This window comes from Megalops cyprinoides, chromosome 16, assembly GCF_013368585.1.
Source record: "Megalops cyprinoides isolate fMegCyp1 chromosome 16, fMegCyp1.pri, whole genome shotgun sequence".
Taxonomy (NCBI): domain Eukaryota; kingdom Metazoa; phylum Chordata; class Actinopteri; order Elopiformes; family Megalopidae; genus Megalops; species Megalops cyprinoides.
Genome location: NC_050598.1, coordinates 20,699,726 through 20,724,104, shown reverse-complemented (window position 1 = coordinate 20,724,104; position 24,379 = coordinate 20,699,726). Strand labels below are relative to the sequence as shown.

Below are 24,379 nucleotides of genomic sequence, written 5' to 3'. Positions count from 1 at the left end.
ATTGTTACATTTAATTACAATATTTTCGACATAAGGGGACATGTAAAACATTTATGAATTAATTAATCCCCACAAAATGATTTTAAAATGTTAACTAATCCCCAAAATGATTTTAAAAATATTATACAAGTTCAAAATGACACATAAAAATTTTGCTTTTTATGACATGTCTCTTATGACTAACCCCTTATGTCCTCTCCATTTATACGGAAGAGATAAAAGTATTATATTGATCTCTGATGATCTCTCAATTGATATTGATCCCTTTGGTTCCCCTAATGTGGGCATAGTGCATACTATGCCAGTGTGCGTGGAAGTTCTGTCCCTAATACCACTGCCATGCAGAAACCACAAACCTCTTACTGGCCAAACTAGTATAACTAGCCTCTGAGGATCACCAAACAATTATGAAATTAGAAACCACCTATTCAGGATCATGTTTGTATATATTGTATGTGGAACACATATGAGAATTGGACTTGAAATGACAGGTTGTGAGCTAAGAAAAACATAAGTAAGAGCTCTGTGAAAACATTACATACAAACATGTGTTCACAGTTCATACAAAGAAAACACACATGTATATAAACATAGAATGGAGTGATCATTATTTGACTGACACCCTACAACTGTATGGACGTCTGAAAGCAGAAAAGTGTAAATAAGAGTCTTGCTTTTATCATCAGGCCCATGATACTGCAATCACCCCACACTACAGCCCCCAGACAGAGACTGGTTTCAGAGCAGAGCGGGACAAAAATTCATACTGGTAGATATTCTAGTTCTGGTGAGCAGAGAGTCTACTTACCTCACCACTCGTACTGTTTCAACTGAGTGCTCAACGGTCAGCATTGAGCTGCTTTAATAAGGACAGTGAGATTTGTCAGCTAGTGTGTCTGGAGTCTGAATAGTCTATTAGTATTCAAAAGACAGCTGGTTTCACTCCAGACGACATTAAAGAAATTATTAGGTGGAGATATTATTGTTGAAGAAAAAAACATGATATGGATAAAAATTATAACCATGTGTTTGTTTCAAAGGCCTCTGCAAGGCCTGTTGCCTGGTCTGGAACATATTATTATGATTATACACCATGGTCTATTTGATTACTATTTTCTTTCTCTAGCATGAAAAGCTTTGTCAATTTTATAAAATAAGAACAGCAGTTTTTTAACAATTCACCCTTGTTTGGGGATGACTTCAGTTGTGGTTTCTGCGGATTGAGAGAGAGGACAAATGACAGGGTAATATTTCGGCATGCTGTCATTTGTTTTGCAGGTTGGGCCTTAATTTGTCCCTGGGCCGCTGACATGTTGGCAGTCATGGGAAATATGGGACCGGAGAGTGCCCTCACTGCATTGGCCGACTCTCCCAGCCGAGATGACGCAGCGCACATTGGCCACACGAGCGCACACTGGCCACACAAGTGCATGTAATCACAAGTACCCCCAAAACTGATGAAAACACTAATGAGGTGAAGACAGTAAACTATAGACTCGAGGTGTTTGGTCGTATGGTAGCTCTTCCTTTCATTCCATCCTTGTCTGAAGAGAACCAGTCTAACTAGGTTGTGCCTCTTAATTTAAAAAGATGACAGTTATCAAGGCAAAGCTCTGTAGAGATGATGTCATCCCATGGGAAAACAGAAATGTTGATTCTAAAACACGTGGGAGGCCTTTTGCACCTTAAAAACTACCCAGTAGGACTGCACTGCATGCAAGTGCAGCACAAGTACAGCAGCACCTCTCCCACTCCTCAGTAACTACATCTGTAGACATGGGCATACAGTACATATAGACATATCTGCACCTTGGGTTTTTTCCTGAAACATGATCACTTGTTCTCCCTTTATGTATCAGTAGTAGCTTGAAGTTATATTTTAAAGTATTTGAAAATTAATCCCAGAAACACTGTGCAGTTGGAGGTCCAACCACGTGTGGTACTTTTAACACAACACTTCCCTTAGGTTTATATTTCTCAGAGTTGCCTGGACACTCTTTGAAACATGATACTAGAGAGTGCTGCTGATAAATCACAATATGAGAGGAATATGTGTGCGTGTGTGTGTGAATGTGTATCTCTTTGCCAATGCTTCTTGTGCAGAAACTACGAAATGTGAAAATGAGCTGAAATACTGTACCCTGAGGACATCACCAAGTACCCCCAAGAGAACCACATGAACCGCTTGTTGAGATGAACTGGTTTAGATCATTGAATGCTATTAAGACTCTGCTCAGACACTCAGGAGACATTTATAGGAAACAAGGGAGTAGTGTGAGAGAGAGTGGGGTGTTTCAACTGGACTCCTATAAGTATAACCCACACCTCAGTGTGGATGGTGTCTTTATCATGTCACATAGACTGCATGTCTACAAACCTTAGCTACATACGCACCATTCACATGTAATAGTGAATGGTGGGTTGAATTTCGACTAATCAAGTCCCACTTCCTGCCTAGTTTTGTAAAGGCCAAGACAGGCCTGTATTGGGTCGCTTCCCTTTCCAAAACCTTTGAATGTGCTATCACACTTCCGCACACAGAATGATCCGCATGAACCCAACCAATTGGTTTTCAAGGCTGGCCAGTTGCATCCTTTGTCTGTCTTGGCTCCTGTGTGTCTTCTGCTCCCTTTATATGTAATTAACTACATGGAAATTTTACTTCAGGATATGTGTTGTGTTTGGAATGGTATAATCCCTCTGTCCTGTACATTGGATCACACTTACATGTTGATCTAGGCACACACTTGTGATCTCAGTGCTATGTTTGGCACTGATGCTTGTTCATATGTGATTAGTGGTGTCCTGTTTGCACAGCTTTTCATGCCACTTAGATGCAATCTGCAAGTCACTCTGGATAAGTGTGTCTGCTAAATAATGATAATGTAATGTAATGATATACTACTACATTTGATGCGTGTTTCTGTGATCTTCTGGAATTTCATTCGCTTATGACTTCCATGAATAACCAGTGCAGCAGAGAACAAAGATCTTTACTTTTTATTACAATAAAAAAGATTTTAAAAAATGGAGGAGAGGTATTGAAACAGAAAGGCACCATCTTATTGATGAAGCTAATTTAGTAACATTAAAAGCTTGCTGTTCTTCTATTTTCCACCACACAGGGAATGGGCCATACCCTGAACCTTAATGTTAAAGGTGTTCATCTCACTTTTAATTTGCAGCCTGTGTTTTCTACCAGCATTATTTTTTAATCATGCTGTGCGTCAATATCCCTTATTTTAACAGATATTTGGGTTTTTAAATAATAATAACAATTAATAGCAATTTCCTTCGGGATCAATAAAGTTTTATCTTACCTTATCTTATCTTATCTTATCCAATCTAATGTAGTCCACTTACATAAGTCATAAGTTCCAAAAAAACAAAAACAAAATGTCTATCAAAATTGCAAATAAAGTATTAAATTTTAGTAACATTCCAGGAATCAAAGGAGGCTTCCAGGTGGCTTAAGAAACCATTGTTGCTCTGAAAACATCTGTGAAAAATATAAACAAGATGGGAAGTAATGACATGGCCAATGGAAGGCAATGTTTGTGAAACGGAGTGAAGAGCTAAAAAGTATCATATGCATTATACAGACGCATGATCTAAAGACCATGAAATCTGTGGAACATTTGTGTTCTTTTGCATTATTACCATGTAAATGGAATCTGCTCTGGTACTCCTGGAAAGTTGAAAGTTCTTATGTCATCCCCCTATATCTACTTTCCTCCCTGATATAAACCCCTCGTCTTCAGTACTGATCACCACCACTAGAGGTCAGAAAAAATATGCTTTAGAGTTGAGAATGAACCTCATTGAACAGAACATGAGGGATTAACCAGTTCCTGTATTGTTAATGGTTTCCTAGTATGTAAAGAAAATATATATCCTGGTTTTCTAATCACTTATTTAATCTGTGCTGTAATCTGGAATTTAGTACTTGCAGTGAGTTTCAGTGTAAAGATGGCTTCCTGCATGCTAATGATGCGTTAAATATTTTTAGACTGAAAAATATTAATATTCTTGACAGACATCCTTGCCCAAGGACTTCTTAAGTACCTTATGTTTAATTAGAATCGGAATCAGAATTTACAAGGTGGCAATTACAATTACATATCTATACAGACAGTTCTGTCCTATACATTTGTTTCTTGGCAGACTTTTCTGCTCTCTACTGGCCTTATTCTCCATCTTCTGTGAAAGTGTTTGTTATGTCTGTAATAGTTATAACAGATGTCTGTAATGTCCTTGTCTGTAATAGTGATGCCTCACCAACACATGCTGAAATGCAGAGGGTGATCTTTATGTTACTGCCACGTCCCTCCCCTAATTTTGGTGCATTTTTTAAGGGATTACGTTGATTGGCATGTCTCTCTGGTGGCATTTGATGCACAGTGGGAGGGCAGAAAAGAAACTTGACACCTTCTGCCGAAGTGTTAAAATGAAGCAAGGTCTGTAAGCTTTGGGATTCAAGATGCTTTGATTCTTAACACACATTTACTGAAAAACAATGACTGCCAGCAAAACTGGAATTTCCATGAAAGCTAGTGTGAAGGTGCAAGAATTGGGGGGCAGTAAAACAATCTGTGTTTTTTGGGGGGTTTCAGAATGTTTGACCAGTGTGAACCAACTCTGACTGGAAAGCTACTGTAGGTTTTTGTGTCTTCTCTGTGCTGGTTCACAGAATGTCTCAGGGTACACTAGTTTGGTATTTTTCTTCTCAGATTTTGCTGCTAGACTTTGCTGCTATTACCATGGTTTCAAAACACTCTCTGGAGAAAGACAGCTGGGCTATGCAGATAATCTAGGTTAAAGGTAGCAATAGCAGAAGATAAGGTGGACATTCAAAGGATTATCTTTCATTTCTTTCTTTAAATATTTTAGTGGGAGTAACAAACTGCCAAGGATTTGCCAATATAACATCTTAAGATAAAGGTTAGCACCGTAACTGCCACAAATAAATGGTTAGTTTTGAACTGATTTGACTGATTTTGAACTGATGTGCTGGATAATGTAACCAGTAAAGTATGTGTTCACTGGTTCAAGTGCTGAAATTTTGACCTACTAGAGTCAATTACAAGTGGAAATGCATTGGAACAAGCATCAGCTTTGTTGTCCCAAAAAATTTCACTGCAACTAAATTCACTACCTTTAACTAATGCCTATCTATATATCACACATATCTAAGAAGAAATACAGTTTTCTCAAATCAATGCATCCCAGTCAAGCGGATTTCCCCTCGACTTCCTCGCCCTCCAGCGGTGTGTATTCCACAATATAAGCATTCCTTTTGTATACTGTTCGACCATGTGATGGAAAGAGAACTGGGAAATGAGGATGAACCATAACCGAAGCTCATAGACTTCAGTACTTTATTTGTAAGGATGAACTTCCAAAATTCCAAAAATTAACCCTTGTTTGTGGCGGCAGAACTGTGTAGCCTAGAATTGCTGTTTCATCCTAGTTTGCAAGGAATTTGCTTAACGCTTAAACAGAGAATGCTTGTACAGTGAAACGGGAGAATCTGTGGTAACAAAACAGGTAATGTCAGCATTTATTTTTATTGAGAGAACCGAAAACGACTAGCTCAGTCAACGTGAGGAAAAAATAAAACAGCGTCTCACTGCTATCGTCACGTCTTCAGACGTAGCCAGCTAACAGGCTTATCAAGATTTTGGCATGCGTGGAATGACAGTGACGTCGAGAAACCTGTTCTTAGGGAGCAGGTGAATTCCGTCATATTGTAAATAGGTGAGGAGCATTGAGTTGTAAGGTAGTCTATTATGAGTATAGCGGCAAGGACTGTAGCACGCTATAGCTACCCGTACACGGCAGGAAAAAGGTAATGCACGGCAGTGTTTTTTGGGATGGTAGCTGACTGGCTAGCTACGATTGTTTATCCAGGTTTGCACCGCACAAGCACCGCATTCAGGGCGGTCTGTCATGCGTTAAAACATCTGACACTGCTGCAAATCCCCGTACACAATGAACAGAGAAGATTATTTTCCATAAAAGCGGAATAAGAAGTCGCTTGAGAGACGTTTTTGTTCGTAGGGGCTGAGTTGTCCTTGCTGCAGACTTAAACGCCCGGCCTATGTAAACAGAGGCAGTTGCTGATCCACGTGAGCCTCAGGTAAGAACTGTCAACGTTAAGATAGTTGCGCGTTAGGTCTAGAGTGAAATACAGACTACCTTTACATGCAAAAATAATCTCTTGCTAACATGTTTCGTTGTCGTCGATGAGTTGAATAAATCTCTTTATTTACAAGACAAAGCACGTTAGGTTGCTAGCCAGCTAAGTGTTTCGATTTGAAACAGCAACTTATGTGGCAGTTAACGTTAACTAAGTTAACTGCCACATAAGTTAACAGACTTATGTGTCCTTAGTGCTTAGTGCTCATCTTTACTGTGGTTACTATAGAATGAAAAAAAAATGTTTTAACAGTTTTTCTTCTCTTTATACTTTATGTTAGTTTCATAAAGATTTCACAGCTCTGTCTTCCCAAGTCACAGGTACTGAAGTTACAAGTCAATTCCCAGAATTAGTCACATACAGTATTAGTCATTTTTCGACTCTCGAATTACAGAACTGAGTTTTAAAGGGTAAATAACAAGATGTGAATGTGTAAAGATGTAAGCTACCATCTTACCCTGTGTTTTCATACATATATACATATTTTGCCAAAATTCAGAGGATGACAATATTATGTTCTGGGATGAACAGCAAATAATTTGTTCAACGTTCTACAGCAGCTAGTTTTTGACATTGATTTGACGTTTTTGTTTATCATTTATAGGAACAACACATCTGTTATGCTGTTTCCCCTGCAATCCAATTTTCCTTTCAAATGCGTGCGATATCCTGACACAAATCATGGGTAAGATTTATTAACATTTTTTGATTATGCTGTCAGTTGTGGCAGATGATACCCCTTGACAGTTTACTTCTCATACTATCATACTGCATCTCATTCATATCTGCCAGTCTTGGATGGGGTAACGCAGATCTTGTTTTGTGAGGACAGAAGGCTGTTTATGAGAAGTCATCACTTAGGTATTGTGAAGCCCATGTCAGCTGTCTTCCTGGTTGCAAGCTGCAATAGAAGAGTGTATTATGTACTGAGAAGAAAACACATATTTTAGATTCCTTGTAAATAGAAACCAGTTCAATGACTAATTAACTTCGACGTCCTGGTAGGTGAAAGTGTTGTGGTTTTTCTGCGTGGTTTTGTTTATGAATATTGTCTCTTAGGCTGTACCTTATTAGGTCAGATGTTTCAGTCCAACCTTTTTGCCATCCACATGCTGTGTTTGTCACGCAGAACTGAACTGGTGGGTGTTTTATAGGAAAAAAACGCTGCAGGCGTTGCGCTGTGAAATGCTGTGGTCGTATGCTGCCCGGCACTGCCCATGCGTTGCTCAGTTCCGCTGTAAACATCTGTGGGATTGTTCCAGACCCCTTGGTGCTTTTGTTTGATTCGTGTGTGCGGCAGTGCGCTTTGCTCAGCCGGCCGCTGTCCTTGATCGGAAGCCAGCGAAGGGGCTCCGGGCTGGGCGGGTGTCATTTCCTGCAACTGGCTGCCGCAGTCAATTGGCCCATTCAGCAGTGTGGCTGTGTGCTCACTGGCCTGTCGCTAAAGCCTAAAGCTGCCCCTCACACCCCTCCCCCCCTGCAAACGGCACAGCTGACCCTCCCATCCCATCCCCCCCACCCTGCACTCACACACCCATGCCACATGAGGCTCCTGCAGTTTGAGTCAGTGGAGAAAGTTACACCAGTCAGCCAGATTGTCAGGCTGTTTTTCTGCGGTTCCCTCACGTAACCCACACGCACAGCAAGCTCTGCAGGCAGGCTGTCCGAGCCTCTAAAGGTAATGATTCATTTTAATTGATGTTTGCAAGCTATCACTTTGCAGCTAGCCTATCATTTTCAGGCCTAGGCTAGGCTGTTGCCCTAGACAGCATTGCTTGTTTATGTGTTACTGATATGGCTGTCCAGAGCCATGATGTTATGTTTCTTCCTTGTGTTTCCTCCTTTTGCTTTTCTCTGACTCTTCCTTTCTGTATCTCCTCTTTAAACAGCAGATTTGAATCACAGCATTGTTTATTACTTGTGTTTCTTGGTGATCATTCAGTTTTTATGTTTATATGACTTGTCAAGACATGTCTGATGCTGAAATCACAATTAATAGCTACGCTTCTAAAGTTTAGTTAGTTTGCCTAATTTGCATCGAACATTTAATTGCTAATCAAAGACACAGCTATTTGTGTGGTAGCCTTGTTAATATGGATCAGCTGATTTTTCGAGATTAAAAAGCCCTGAAAACCGTAAATTCAGCAAGGGCTTTGACAACATTTACCATTCAGGACCATTTGGTTTGCACAAATGGCGTTCCACTTCAGAGGATAAGCGACAATGCAGAGCCCTCCTCACTTCCCCTCCCATCAGCTATTCAGCCCCTCTGTCTCCCACGGGAAGTTGCTGTGATTTGCCTCTAACATGGGGCCCTGGGCCTGTTTCCTCTGACAGATAGCCCCACCATGGAGAGTGCGGCAAAGAAAAGAGACCCGCCGCTGCTGCTTGTGCACGGAGAGGAGGCTGCGGCGGCGGGGGTGGCGGCGCAGGCGGAGGTGAGTCCGGAAGGGGCGGGCGGAGAAGAGGAGGAAGAGGTGGTGGAGGAGGAGGAAGAGGAGGAGAATGCGGAGAAGGTGGCGGAGGAAGCCGCAGCGGAGGCAGAGCGGGCGGAAGCGGAGGCCGCCGCCGCCAGGGAGAGGGCGGCGCAGAAACAGCTCCTGGCCATTGAGGAGCTGGTGTACACAGAGAGGAACTACCTGAGGCTTCTGCAGCTCAGCACCGTGACCATCAGAAGTAACCTGCAGAAGCTCCAGGTACACTGGCTCTGTCTCGATCCTTCGGTTTAGTCATCCGGAGATGGAACAAGTTCTAAATTGGATTTATTTAGGGCAACTTTAATCTTTCAAAATTCCTTTTTTGCACCCCGCTTCTCACCTAGCTGTACAGTGTTCCCTAGACAGCAGGATGAAATGACCAAGTGTATCGACTCAGTCTTTCTGTTAAGTCACATTAAAAGCATAAAGATCAATATCGGGTCAAGATAAGATCGAAATGGCTTTTTATGATGAAGGTGATATCATTAACATGCCTGATATAATTGTATGAAGCAGCTGGTGGATTGGGGGAGGACTGGAATCTGACTAATGATGCCAGTTGAAGAGGTGTAAGTCTGGGGGATAATTGATGCCTCTTCACAGCCTGCGCCGGTGAACCTGGAGGCCATGTTCTTGTACATCGACGAGGTGATTGACGTGTCTGGACGCCTGCTGAGCCTGCTGGATCAGACCCTGCCCTCGGAGCCCAACTTCCTCCACTCCCTCTGTAAGTGCACCGTGGTGGACTGGACTGGCAAGTTTAAATGTTTCATGTGGCTCAAGTTCAGCTGGCCAGCCTCGGGGGTAGGATTACATTCACACTTGCCCCACCCCCCAATCACAAAGTCCAAGTGCAAAGCCACTGGTAATTGCAGGTGTCTTCCAAGACAACGCGTGCCCCACAATTATCAAGATACACCACAGCTATTGCCACTGGTTTGTACCGGTTAGGTCGAGTTTTGCTTAACTGGACCTTTCAGCCTTTCAGTCATGGAATAAATACACAAAGGCTTCGTGTCGGGGGGGATTATGGTTGTATGCTTGTGTCCGTGGTCAGTTCTCATGAAAGAACTGGCTACATCGCAAATTTTTACTTGAATGAGAATGGGTTCACACAATGCAAGAGGTCAAATTTGGGCTGTTTCGAACCCCTAGGCTATACATTATTGTTATCACATGTTCTGATTCCTAGTAGAGAAGAGAAAAGGTAAGGAAGTCATTCATGTATTTGGAAGCCCATAAGCAGGTCTGTTAGATCATTTCTTTACTTTATTAATTCTAGAATTGAAAAACTTAGTAGTTGAATTATTTATTTTTAAAATCTGACATCAATTATCTCGGTATGGTAGACATTCTGCACAAAAACATTCATTGCACATCAGTAGTGGGGAGTCAGGGATTTATTTCGAAAATTAAACCTGGGGATGTTTAGCTCACCAGATTAAGACAGTCAGATTGGCAGCTGGGCGGGGACATGGGGAAATACCACTTTTATGATAAAAAGGTCTTTATCATAAAGATGAAGTATCCTGACCAAACTGAGTCAGGACTTTGTTTAATGAGTTATGAACAGGCAGGGCATTGGTTTTACGGTTGGTCTAGAGGGATGAGTCCCCTACTGGCTCATCAACACCATCTCAAGATGCAACCAGATTTTCCTAAACAGATGTTGTAGACCCACCCAACTTAGCTTTGGCAAGAGTAGGTTACAGAAATATTCTTGGTTTTGTGTGCCTTAAAATAGCATATAAGTATTGTTTAACTCTGGGCAAAAGAGGTATTATTTCAATGAATGCCAAATGTTACCTGAATTGCCTACTCATTCCTAGTCTCAGATGGCTGTACCAGATTTTTCTTATTTATCCATGCACAAGTATCATAAAGGATGCCGTCTGCTTGTTTTCTAGGTGATGCCTTCCTAAGCCTTAGAGCAGACATGGAGATGGCTTACAAAGAGTACCTTGCCAACTACAATAATGTCACAGCTCAGGAGAACAGCTACAAGCAGAAGGAGCCTCTGTGGAACGAGATGGTCAAAGTCATCAAGTCCTCCGCGTATGTTAGCCGCACAGCACATGAATGCTTTCAGCTCTGCAGCTACTGCAGTGTTCATTTGGGGGGCTGAAATGATGGAACAGCAGCAGGTGACCCTTGTTTCTGGTGTCACATCTGAGCTTGCCGTCCCCTGCCTTTCACAGGCCTGAAGTCAACGGCACGTCTTTGACCTTCTTCCTGGTGATGCCAGTGCAGAGGATCGCCCGGTACCCCCTGCTCCTGCAGACCATCCAGAAGCACACGGACCCCCAGCACCCGGCCTACCCCGTCCTGGAGGAGACCGCCCACGCCGCCGTCGACCTCAACTGCAGGATCAACGAGTACAAGCGCTTCCGAGAAGTCGGTGAGGGTTCGGCTCCGACTGGAATTCAAGGCACTGCCTTTCATAAAAGAGGCGCATGTGTGTCAGATTTCGGGAACCACAAGAATAATTTAATGGTGACTATTAAGTCTGATTTGTCTGCCTCCTGCCAAGTGAAACTACATAACTTAAATCTTTGTTCTGGTGTGACTTCCCATTTACTTATAATGTGAAGTAGACGGAGGAGTGAATTTATAGCGTTATTCTCTGTGTTGAACATCAGTTCATTGAAAGGGATCTTTAAAAGAGATGCCAGGTCATATATTTTATGTGCGCTCTTTCCATATTTTATGTACAAGTTGCAGAAATAGCTTTGTCCAAGTATGAACAGGCTTTTTTCCCCTTGTCACTGATGATGAACTGCTGGCAACGAAGAAAGGTATTTTCAATCTCTCTCACATTTTTCAGATTGCATGTTGCTAGGATACGGCGGCCTCATGAAAATTATGATTAATTATATCCTGTCGGTGGGATGGCTCTTTTCCAGGCTCACATGTAGTGTTAAGGCTTGAACACGCATGTGAAACAGCAGTGGAAGGTAAAAATCCTGTTGTCTTGCCATCGCAGCGGACAAATACAAGAAAACCGAGACCCTGACGATAAAGGACAAGATCAACAGATTGAATGGACACAGTATTGCCAAGAAGACAGCTCGTCTGAGCCAGTACATCAAACACGAGACGGGGATGGTACCAAAGGTAACCCTGCACCTACCTCTCCTTTGAGCGTTTTAATCACTCACACCTAAAGTGAAATTACGCACTCCCGACAGCTCCCTCTGTCAATAATTAAACAGGAAGACTGTAGCCAAGGTGACACACTGATCATGTTTACCTTGAGCTGGATTTACAAACTTTACATAGACAATTGTGTGTTTTCTCACTTTGACCCATTTTCAGTTCATTGACCTCAAAATCAGCCATTTTTATTCTAAACTAAACCCACAATGCTAACTTCATATGAGATGTTCAATATTGAACCACTATGAATTGTGTGTTTAAGGGTGAATATTAAAATATAGTAATTTAGTTTTAACTGGTCATATGGAATTAACCTAATTACCTGAAATCTGGTACCATATTTTAAATTGTTAACTTTTACAGTAGCTAAAGTAACGAGTTGTCTCAAACTGGTCCACATAACTTTGATCAAATATGAAAGTATGAGTATGTTGTATTGTTTTTGATATTCTGCTTAATAGATTCAGTAGAAATGTAATATATGTTTACAACTCCTTTATGTTGCATTCCAGCTGAAGGATGAGGAGTTTGATGCATTGGAAGGGTTTTTCTATGTCCTGGAGAAAGGGATCACAGACCTTCACGAAAATGTGGCAGCCTACCTTGGCCATCTACAGGTGAACTTTTGGAGAAAAATTTCATTCTTAGTTTTTTTTTAACTTGCTTGTAGCCACAAATTTAAATTGTGTAGTTAGGCACCTATCGATGCCAGTTTTAATGTTCCAAACTGTTGAGGCCTATAATTTTTGCTGTGCTTTTTAAGAATAAATTTAATGTACTTTGTATTACCCATTAAAATGGCAGTTTATTCACGGTAGTTGTAAACTAATTTCAAAAGGCTATGGGTAATTGAATATCTTAAGTTCCATTCACATTAATGTACACTGCTGGGCTGCAGTGTGCTTCTTTTAAGCAGGATGTGTGAATACATGGGCTTGGTACTGCATGCATACACACACGCACCTCATATTGTCAGAATGTTTGCTGTTAGAGTGCACTCAGTCTTTTAAGCAGTTAATATGTTTAATTAAGCACGGCCCAATGTTTCCAATTCCAATGAATGTAGCTGCAAGGGGTTTATCACCAGATACCACCCACACACAAACAGAATATCCTAAGCTTAAAAGTGCTGGTTTGAAAATGCCTTTGCCAAAATCAATGATAAACTGGCTTCCTGGTTCCCTAATACAGCTTCGATTGACCATTTCCCTCCAGCCATGGCAAGTTGTCCCGATATTTGTGTTTCTGAGAAATTCAGCAGTGCTGAAACATCGGATAAATGAAACAGCAGCTAATTCACTAGTATTTTAGCATGAGTTGCTATGTATGAACTCTCATAATTAGCCATGCAGATCACTGTATTGTGATCTTCTTGCATTGCACTTGCTGTGTGTTATATTTTGTACTACTTTGCTTTACTCATCACTAGTTACATACTAGTTTTTGCTCTTTTGGTTTAATATCTGTATCATCCATCAGTCACTTTGAATGGGAACACATTGATGCATCTTTGGCCTCTTCTCTGAATCACTCACAAAATTTCCTGGTATAGTTGAAGTCTACTCTTACTAAACAACAGCTGTGCTGGGTATGTGATAACCCCGCCTGCATGTGTCCTGTGCAGAAGTTCATTGGGTGCAGACCAGAGGATCAGGATCTGGACATGGACAGTGAGAGGGCTGTAGTGTGCTACAAGGAAATCACAGCAGCACTGAGGCAGTGGATATACCCCACGTTTGTGAGTATCTGAACCTCAGAGTATCTGAACCTCAGAGTGACCCATTCCTCCTCAGACACTGACATTACACCCTGTCTGAGATCACGTAAACTCATCTCAACAGGGACCTGCTGAAGTTTATATGACTTTGTGATCACGTCAATTGGGATTATCTCAAGTGATGATCTGGCTACCTAGCTAATTGCATCGTTGCCTCTGCCCTTCAGGCTCCTTTAAGTGACGGTGCGCTGTCCACACTCTCTCTAACAGCGAGGATTCACACATGTTCCTTTCCCCTCCCAAACCTGCTTGCAGTTCGAACTTAAGTTGAGCTTCTGATGGGAGAGGCTGAAGTTTTGATGATTCAAACTTTAAAATCCTCCCTGTTGAAAAATGTAATGCAGGGCTGTGAGAAACATACCAAAACAAGCAAAACGGGGTTACTTGCAATCCAGTTTAACGTACAGTAGCTGCAATCCTTTATCTGAGTGTCTTACATTAAGGCTTTTGCTGCTGGTGTTGAAGTGCGTCCCACCTCATGCCTTCCTCTGCCCACCTGCCCATCGCTGTGCAGGAGCGGAGGCTGCACACCCTGGTCTTCAAGCCCCTCTGCACACTGCGGGAGCTGCTGGCCGGCCCGCGCAACCTCATCCGCAAGCGTCTGGACAAGCTGCTGGACTACGAGCTGATCGAGGAGAAGCCCAGCCTGAGCTACGAGGAGCAGGCGGTGGCCAACACCTACCGGACCATCAACTCCCTGCTGCTGGCCGAGCTGCCCCAGTTCAACGGCACCGCCCTGCAGCTGCTGTGGGGGGTGCTGGGGGCCTTCAGCTGCCTGCTCCGCGACCTCGCCGCCGACATGGAGCAGCTGGCTGCAGGGTACACGCAGCAGGTAAGGCTCAGCTCTGCAGGGGGAAAAGAGCGGGCAGCCATCTGAGGTGCAACTGGAGGAGCTTTAAATGCAGTTTCTCTCCTCCTCTCCTGTGTCCCTCCAGGACTGGAAATAAATTATACTGATTAAAACGTTCTTGTCTCCTTATGTAAATCATGGCACATATTACAAGTCTTAATATTACCGTAAAGCAGAATATGGCTGTAGTAATTTAACTTGAAAAGCAGCCAAATTACGATCTTTCTAGAGGGTTGTGAAGACTTGAATGGAAAGTGAGGCTTCTGTGACCCTGCACAGAAGGTAGCAAACAGTGGACACTGGGCAGAGATAGATGTTAACTGTTAATAGCTGACTAAATGTAAATTGGTGCAGTAAGGTTTAATATAGCCAATATGGCTTTATCAGGCATTTGGATATTGTTTTCCTCTACTAAAAGCCTGACGGTGTGTAAATGCAAGCAAATGAACTGTAATTTAATGAAACTGTATGAATTGCCCTTGTCTGTTTCTCAGACCTCTCTCTGTTTTTGTAGCTCCCTCACAGCTTCCTGGAGCCCAGTGCATTCTGGGAGTGGGCAGAAGGCTCCGTACATGAGGGGGCGAAGAAGCTTGAGAGTCTGTGCCGGAGCCTGCAGGAGGAACTGAATGCTCCCATTGTGCAGGTTGGACCAAACAGAGCCCTGTTTAGAGTGTGTTGTTGCATTATGACTCATTGCCAGGGAACAATACTGGGACAGTGTGTACACCCTCACAAGACCCATAGTCATGCTAAAGTACCAGGACTATACTGGAGAACCCTATAGTCTTGTCTGAATCAGAACTAAACAGAGCTATGCGTCTTCAAGAAACTTAAAAACAATGCCGTATAAGGTATAACATGTAAATTAATTCATGTGTCAGTGTTGATACATAATAGATATTTACGTTCTAATTAATTTGATATTCAAACATTAGATTAAATGGCTCCCTAAGACATGTAATGAGTAATGAAATAAGGAAGTCTCCACAAGCACTGCTTGAAACTCCTGTGTGAAAGTGACTCACTGTGAAACTTTCAGGCAGAAATATTTTTCAGGTACTTTTTCAAAAGAAAATTTGCTATCCGTTTTATGCAGGGTTCTAAAGCTCTCCTGTATCAATATTGACAAAAAACAGTTAAGTAACAAGCATTAGATTTGATGAGTTGGAAGTGCAGTGGCTTGTAGGTGGCTTGTAGGTCTTGTTAATTAGGAGAGGGTGGTGATTATGTTCTGTTATACGTCTTCTTCATTGTGTTGTTTTCAGCTCAATGCTGTTTCTGTGCAACTTTTCGAACTATAGAATAGAATTGAATGATTGAAATGTGGAGGTGAATGAGTGATTCAAATGCCTTTAGTTTGGCTAGCAATTTTATTAGGCATCATTTTGTTACAATATATATTTTTAACAAGATCAAATCCATTTATGCAAAATATCAATTAAATGAGCTTAAACATAATATAAACTAGAACATAAGCGTTGTGTTAGAATTGGTTAAAGAATACCATTGAGTCTTGAGACCTGAGAATTCTGGTGACTTGCAACTTGACCTGACCGTTGTGACTTGGGACTGGTCTTGAAAATTTACCATTGTAACTTAGGACTTAATTTGGAGCTCATTAGTTAGGACTAGAGACTGACTTGGAACTTGGTCTGGTATTTCCTGAATCACATGCCACAGCCTAAATAGGTCTGCCTACTTCCCCTGCCTCCTGTTCATTTATATGGAATTCAGCTTCAGCCTCAACCTCAAAGTGCAACTTCACCATGGCCATCATTGCTTTAGTAACTGTGATTCTTATCATGAGCACTGCTCCATTAGTTCAGCCAATTAGAATGTACGGGGGAGGAAAATTAGGACATCTTCTAGATTCCAGATTTATCTGAGAATCTCAGAACACAGATACAAGGGAGTCCTTATGGCCTGTCTTCTCAACAACATTCAAGCACGTTCTATGGTGTGTGTAGCCCCTGTTCAGCATGTATTTGTTGTTGCTTGTACATCATTATGAATCTGATGGTTGCCGAAGTTAAAGATAGGTTGTTTCAGAAAAAACAGCACTTTTGCTCAAATATGTTTCTCAGAACTCTGTTCAGATTACACAGAGATCTTAGTTTTCCTGCTGTTTGAAAGCAGACCTAGCCCCTGTTTTATGCCCCAGCGCTGGGGACTAATCAGATTGAACTCCTTGTCTCCATGGCGACAGCCCCTTAGCCCCTCCTCCCAGAAGCGCCTGAAGGTTCTGACGGAGAAGCACGGCTCTGGGAAGATCTACCAGCTGACGGGCCACGTGGTGGGGAGCCGGGACCTGGACCTGACCCTGCAGCGGGGCGAGCTGGTGGGGGTGCTGTCCGAGATGGACACGCGGGGAGACCGGCGACGCTGGCTGGTGGATGCCGGAGGTACTGCGCTCCATTTCTAAATGTCATGTTAACATTATGAAGAACACATTTGACTCCACACAGAGTGTAATGTAGTCTTGGATAATTAATTTAAGGGATAATTTATTGCATACAAAGTTTATTTTGAGAGTAGGTGCATTCAGTTGCTAATTAACAGCACTGCTGTTTTTTTTTCCTATAATTCATATGTTATTACTTCATATGTTATTCATACTATTATTTATATTACTGTCTTCTGTGCAACCCTCAGGTACCCTCAGTTAGACTGGGCTGCTCTGTTACTCTAGAGAGTAAAGATTAACAATGCAGATCAAGCGTTGCTACATGCTCACGGCTGGTGTATGTCTTAATCTGTAATCCAGGCCCCAGGGGCTATGTGCCAGCCTCAAAGCTGCAACGCTATCACCAGGTAACGAAGGATCCGCCCCCTTCTCCACATCTCACCTCTTCGATGGGCGGGGCTGAGGTCAGGAGACATTCCTACACCACAGAGTCACATCCGGTCGTCACCATGGCCCTGCCCTGCTTCCAGGTGGGTGACACTGCAGATAGGACTAATCCTCTAACACAAAATGGCTGATGATAAGCTTAGAGTTCGAGCGATCTGATCCTGGATCAGTAGTTGGCGACAAAAAAGCAGCCAGAGTAGTGAGTGACGCGAAAGCAACAGAGCAGCTGGAGTGAGCGGCAGGGAGTGACAGCATTTTATCTCCCCATCGAGTTACTTTATCTGATTGGCGTGTCGTTGTAGCAGCAGCCAGAAAAGATCAACTCTTATAATGTTTCTCCCAAAATGCATCCATCACGAGCTGTGTAGCGTGTGCGAATGCTGTAATGAAAAAGGAGAAATTGGCTGCCAGCCTGTGTCAGCGCTGCTGCCAGGTGAATTGCAGCTTTCGGATTTATTTATGTGTTTTAACTAAGGACCTGCACCATATCATCAAGAGGCACTGGCTGATTTTATGGGATGAGGCCATAAAGAATGTGACTAATACGTAGTGTGTGTGTGTGTGTGTGTGTGTGTGTGTGTGTGTGTGAAAAGCAGAGAGAGATATACTGCCTGTTTGAACATAAAAATGTGACTGATATTTTGTTTGACCTTTGCACATCGTGTCCATATGTACAGCAAACCTATCTGCAAAGTGCTTGCGCCGTTATCGCCGGTCATAAACACACTGCCGAACAGTGTTTTTGATCCCAGCTGTGACCTGGGACCAAATTTAGTAATACCGGCAGCTTGCAGCAGTCTTCTGAAAAGAAATTAAAAACTGCTTGCCCAAACAGATTATTAATGTTTTACCAACATCAGCCACAAGTGGGAGTTGTTGTGGCTGTTTTGTGGACGACTTTGAAACATAACGTGCAGGCACATGGTGCAAAGTAAGGAGCAAATTTTATGGCTCAGTGAGCCACCACCGGGGATAGAAACACTTATAATGAGTGTGAGTGCGCTGTGGCGTTCATTCTGTTTATTTCCAAATTATGCACCTTTATACTGTAGTTCTGCCAAGATCCAGAAACTATGTCCGGACATCACAGCAAGCAATTCAAAATAGTGCTAATGCATTTCCTTGTATGGTGTTTCCTTATTTCAAGGAAAGACGACTGTTCCAGTCTCCTTTCTCCCTTTACTACTCATGAATGAATGAGATTAGTTACTGCGGCATCCAAAAAGCCATCTAATATGACTGTAATGGCTAATTGATCATAAATAATTGATAATTGATAAATAGATCGGTAAGTGTAAATGTATGAAATAAATCAATAAATTTCTTTGCTGTATGCTCAATGTATGGTTATTGAATATACATGAATTTCATTTTTAAGGTGCATTTGATGATATTTCTGTCGTGAATAATTATGTTTTGCTAATTTGCATTTTCAGAAATGCATATGCTGTGCTGTTTATGTCTGTATTAACATAATTTGAATAATGAAGTGACCCAAGGGATTTACTTAGCAGTCGAGGAATATGTGACTATTTTCAGTGGAGTGTAAGCGGTCGCTGTCCTGTCTCCGCAGGTGTTTGCGGGGTATGACTTCACCGCGCGGAGCAGCCATGAGGTGTCCCTGCGAGCGGGCGAGCCCGTGCGGGTTCTGGAGCCGCACGACAAGCGGGGCAACCCCGAGTGGAGCCTGGTGGAGGCCCGCGGCCAGCGGGGGTACGTCCCATCCAATTACCTGGCGGTGCTTCCCTCCGTGGTGGCCCCGCCCTCCGCCCCCTACCGCTAGAGCTGCCCGCGTGGTCCCGTCCCCTACCCCGAACCTGTGGCTTCTGAGCGTTAACCCCCCCGCTAAGGACAGCGCGTGCCCCGTGGGAGGAAGGCTTTGCTGTGTGACTGGGATGTGAAGCAGTGCGCCGATCAGTCCCCCTCAGGCCCCCGTTTCCTCTCACAGCCTCAGGGAGGGAGGCTGCTAGGTAACACGAGCGTGCCGCTTGTCCCGAAGGTGCAGGCGGGAGCGCTAATGGGTGGAGATTAAGCCCGGATTGATGGAATTGATCCCTGCGGGTTTTTTCACAGACTCGCTAGAGCCCTCCAACTGTGTCCATTGACTGCCTCTCTGGATCCTGGCTGATTTGCATCCCGTGGCCTCGAACGACGAGGGCATCTTGCTCAAAACTACTGACTTGCATGCATGTGATATGCGGCTCGGGCGTGCTGGCGCCCACTGGTGGCAAACCTTATTCAGTGCATGATCCTTGCAGTTACGTGTTGGTTCAAGTTTCAGATAATTCAGCCATTCATAATTAATTCATCAGTTAATGCAGTGATTAATACATTCTCTCATACCCGTAGAGGTTTACTCTGGGTTGAGAGTGCATGCTTTCACTCATGTTTCAAGCTCTGTGATATATTTAGATCAATTTTTGTGGAAAACTGGATGTTTAGGTATATACTCAAACTTAATTTTGATGACTGAATCAAATAACACTTGGAGGAATTCATGGCTCATTGATTTCCAGAATCACTGGATACACTGGTGAAACAGTGTAGGATTCAAGCACCAAAGTTGCTCTTTGATGTTCACTTGACTGAGGAACAGCTTGTTGAGATTAGACAAAACATCTGTGGTGCAGAAACCCCTACTATGTCAAATGCAAAGGTATTCAGTTCAGTATGGCTCACATGGACAGTCTCCTACTGCAATATTGCAGTTAATGTATACCACAAAACAGCAGCAAATTGAGTCATAACAGTGACTCTTGTATTGGTCACTGTTTTCTGTAGGGATAAATACCATTTTTAAACAGAATTTTGGAATTCGGGAATTATTGCAGCACTGCAGTGCTGAAAAGAACATTCTGTCTTGGCAGGTTTTTTGACCTGGTGGTGTGTACTTCTCATTGCAGATGTCTTTGTTTTTCTCTCCACTAGGGGGAGCACAATTCCAGCTCAAGCAGCTGTTCCTCTGGTCAGTCATCTTCATTACCTCAGTCAGTATTGATGCGAATCGTCTTGTTACACAAGCTAAACAATGATATGTAATGAATTTGATTTAATGTCTCCTTGCCTGAGTCTGAAAGCAATAAGATGGCACAGCTGCACCCAGTATTCTGGCAGACAAATCTTGTTGCAGCATGTTTCAGGTATTTTAGAGGTGTATTTATTTATGTTATTTATTTTATAGATCTAGGGCCATTAACTTCAGGGTATTGCGTTTTAAGCTTTGTGGCGGCTTGTGCTAAAAGGTAAAAAACATTTGAGGCGATCCTCTTGTTGCCAAAGTGACTGGGAATGTTTTCTACCCCGTGTGTTGTTGACATGTTGAATTTTAACCGCAGATATGTAGAATAGAATGTATGGCTTGTAAATGATGAAGAAAATTTGTATCTTGAGACTTTTTTTAAAAATATGGAACTGGTTTAATGTTTGCACTAACAACATTAAGTAGCATAATGAAAGCGTTTACAAGGTGCCAGCTATAAGAGTGGTGTTAGCTGCACCATAGAGGTTGCTGCATTGGTTTGGTGGCAGCATGACTGCCATTAATGTATATGCTCAATATTTGGCTTGGTTTCTGCATCAGCTGTGGACTGGCTGTCAGCAGGGAGTTGATGCATTGACTCCCTCCAATTTCAGCTCTTGCCAGTGTGGCAGAGCTCAGAGCTCTATAAATACATTTCTCTGTTCAGGGACCTAAAAATAGCTCTTCTGTCAGGCCTTTCGGTAGAAGGATTCCCATGTGATCAGGACCTCCCCCTGCTGGAGATTCCAGAAAGTGCAGCTGTTGTTTACTCAGCCTGCCTCTTGGGGGAGCCTACCTCATTATGCAAAGTGTTCCATTGCTCTCCAGTTCTGCACATCTAGCTGGGAGGTTACACGATAGCAATCTGGCATTGTTTCACTTTTCAAGTATTAGATTTGGCTGCAGCCTGTGAGGTCTTCCTCTGTTGAGCCGCGCTGGTAATGTGGCGTTTCCACCGGACCCGGGGGCCGGCACAGTGATGTGGTGGAGGAGTGAGAGGCTTTACCTGCCGTAGTGAGGAGTGGGGTGGGGTGTTTCTCCTGGAAGACTGGAGGAGGGTGGCCTCATTCCAGAGGTGGTGTTAAGCAGCAGCCTGAGGCCAAGCCGACTCCGAGATGGAGCCGATCTCTCAGAGGGCCGGGAGTCAGCCCCAGCATGACGGAGGCTCAGTGCCGCGTTTGGCGAGCACCAGCGCTCAGAACCCGCGGCTATCTCAGAACCAGTCAGCAGACTCCTCACGCAACCCGTTTAGCTTGAACAATGGCTCATCAGGCACGGGGATGGGAAGGACTTGAGTGGCTAATCACGGGGGGCTTAAGATAGCGCCGGGCTCAGGATCGGAGCCGCACGTGAGACATTCTCTCAGAGGTTTCCCAGGGGACCCTGCTGCCCACACAGCCTGGCCACGCCCTCCACCGAGCTGCAGCGGTGAGGGAATGTTACAGCAGGCAGGACTGTAAGTGTGTGTGTGTGTGTGTGTGTGTGTGTGTGTGTGCGCGTGGGCAGACTCAACGGCTCCACAGTTGCCCGAGCGAAGGTGTTCTGTTTCGAGGAAATGCAGGACGACGTTTGATTTTTCCAGGAAACCATTTTCATAGGACTTCACCTCAGTATCGTGTAGACATGAGCTAAATTAGATATGCAAAGATTCTCAACCGTAACATTTTTTAATGGCCCCCCCTTTTGCCACTGGAAATATCTTACAGTTCAGTTTTGTTTGCACCGTGGAGCCCCTTCTTTGCCCATGCTCTGAGAAAGAGCGGGAGAAGTTCAGCACAGTTTTAAGTAAACCTTCATGAAGCAGGACCATTATAACACTGGAAAGTATTGGGACAAATAGCAGTCTTCCACATAACAGTTTATATTTAGCTGATGCAATGATTTTTTTCCTTCAGGGGGCCTGCCAGAGACCTCAGGAAGGAATGTTTACATGTTGATTAGCAATAGCCTATGCTGTCTAGGTGCACCGTGTGTGGTGCTGACCTCTGTTTTTGCCCCAAATCCCATCACTCTGTCAGTGCAGTGACAGCAAGCTTGAATGGAGCGCAGGCTCGGGGGGAGGAGAGGATAGCTACATATGGTCCTCATGAGGATTTTTGCTGTATGGCGATACACTGTAGGTTTTGTGGGATATGTCCACCCTCCCCACGTGTTTCTCTCCAGCTGTTTTCGGGAGGGGTGCTTGCGCCTCCCGTGAGAACGCTTACGGACTGGCATCCCATCTCCTTCCCTCTCGCCATCCTTGGCATGTGGCATGAGGACGTCACATTCTGCCCTCGTGTTGTTTTGTGGGCTGCGCTGTGGCCGCGTACTGTCCAGTGCATGTGACCCTCGCACGTTTGTGCGGGGGGGGGGGGTTCAAGGAGTTCAGGGGAGTTCAAGGCCAGCCCTGTTTTGCTGTGAGTGCACCCATAAAGAGCGGACGGCCACGTGAAGCTGTTTTGAAGCGGAGGGCCGGCTGTATAAGCCCCCTCGCACTGGCGTTTGTGTAAACAGAGCTGGCCCAGAATGGGGGGCGCTGTAAAGCACTGGAGCAAAGGTGGCGGGCCAGTCGCTGGCATCACCGTGTCTCCACGGGAGGCATTTCTGTGGAAGTGTGAGGGGTGGGGGGGTTATAAGGGCTCGGCCTCACTAACACTCTGGAATGTACTCGGTGTGTGTGTGGAAATCTGATAAGGCACTTTATATGATTTAACGTGTGATGTTGCTTATTATAACATGGAGTTTAAATTCATAGCTGTTCAACCTTTCTAAATTCAGAGTTGGCTGTTGAAGGCTATGCTTTAATGTTAATTTTAGGCTTTTATGTGTACGTATTAATTTCTCATGCTGAAATCTGAGATGCGTTCAGCTATGCTCATGTAATTGATAAGATTCTTATGAATGACGGTTTCTTATTTTTCTAATTGTTGCTAATGCTCTGTATAGGAGATTGTTTGTGCATTTGTGTCATGTCCATTTGCCTGCTAGGACTTATTCCCATTGCTGAATCTTAGAATGTATTGGATGCGTGAGATGTGAGAAGCTCGGCACACTGGAACCAGCTTGCTTTTGCTGCCCTGTAAGATTGAAGTGTTTGCATCTCATATTTCATGTGATAGCAGGATGTACTGAGTAAAAGAAAAGAAAACAAAAAAGCCCCAAAAATAGCGTCTCTTGCGTATTCTTTGTGAGGAAGAACACATTCAGATGAAACGAAGCGATTGAGTAGATGTGCCTTCCGTCTGCAGCGAGGTGTTTTCTGAGCCAGGGACCCAGACAGAGCGTCAGACTGCGTCAGCCCTGCCCGAGAGCGAGGCTCAGATCAGGGGCTGCTCTGTGATGTCTGCTCGCTGCTCCGCTCTGGAAGCAGCCTGCCCCCTTTCGCACCTGCGCTTCCAGCTATGCAAACTGAAGCAGAAACTGAAAACAGGCGACGTGAGGCGGCGGCCATGGAAACAGGAGGGAAACCGCCCTCCTGCGCGCACACACACACACACACACACACACACACACACACACACACACACACATCCACACACTGGTAAATCTCTCTCCCACTCTGTCCACTGCCCGAGTTGCCCTCAATCCCGGATGCTCTTCTCGTCTCTCGCTGCCATAAAAGGAATAAGTGGCAATATGTCTTTGGGGAGAGGGTGCTGTTATGGGCTTTCAATAAAGATCCTGTCAGCTGCATTCACACTTAGTTCTGCCTGTCCTTACCCTTAACACGGCACCCCCTCCTTAACACTGGAATTACTCACCCGTAGACATGGCCCCTTAAGGCAAATAGAATGACTCTAAGAGCCAATAAAAATCTAAATGCACCAGTGTGAGTGTTGCTGGACACGCAGAGCATTTATGAATTGGCTTTGTAAAGCTTTGGTGGGTCCAGCTCTCATTTTGATGTCAGGTTCGTTTTCATATGCAGTTTTCACAAATAGATCATTTCCGCTATTTTTTTCCAAATAACGTCCCTGTTCCAGTAATATGGGTTAAATGTTAATAAATGTTAATTGCAGGGTCATTTGCAGATGATGTTTTTCCAGAGAGAGTATGCCATTTAACACA

At 43.7% G+C, this 24,379-nt stretch overlaps 1 protein-coding gene across 1 annotated transcript; it reads left to right on the top strand.

Moving 5' to 3' along the window:
• The first annotated feature begins 5,640 nt into the window (after window positions 1-5,640).
• On the top strand, window positions 5,641-23,466 carry arhgef37 (Rho guanine nucleotide exchange factor (GEF) 37). The gene is made up of 14 exons (XM_036548404.1): window positions 5,641-6,139; window positions 6,804-6,884; window positions 8,537-8,895; window positions 9,280-9,403; window positions 10,584-10,731; window positions 10,875-11,074; window positions 11,660-11,790; window positions 12,345-12,449; window positions 13,457-13,570; window positions 14,124-14,441; window positions 14,974-15,102; window positions 16,666-16,861; window positions 17,224-17,393; window positions 18,884-23,466. Exons 2-14 carry the CDS (start codon window positions 6,881-6,883, stop codon window positions 19,091-19,093), a joined length of 2,208 nt encoding a protein of 735 aa, XP_036404297.1. The 5' UTR covers window positions 5,641-6,139; window positions 6,804-6,880; the 3' UTR covers window positions 19,094-23,466.
• The last annotated feature ends 913 nt before the right edge of the window (window positions 23,467-24,379 follow it).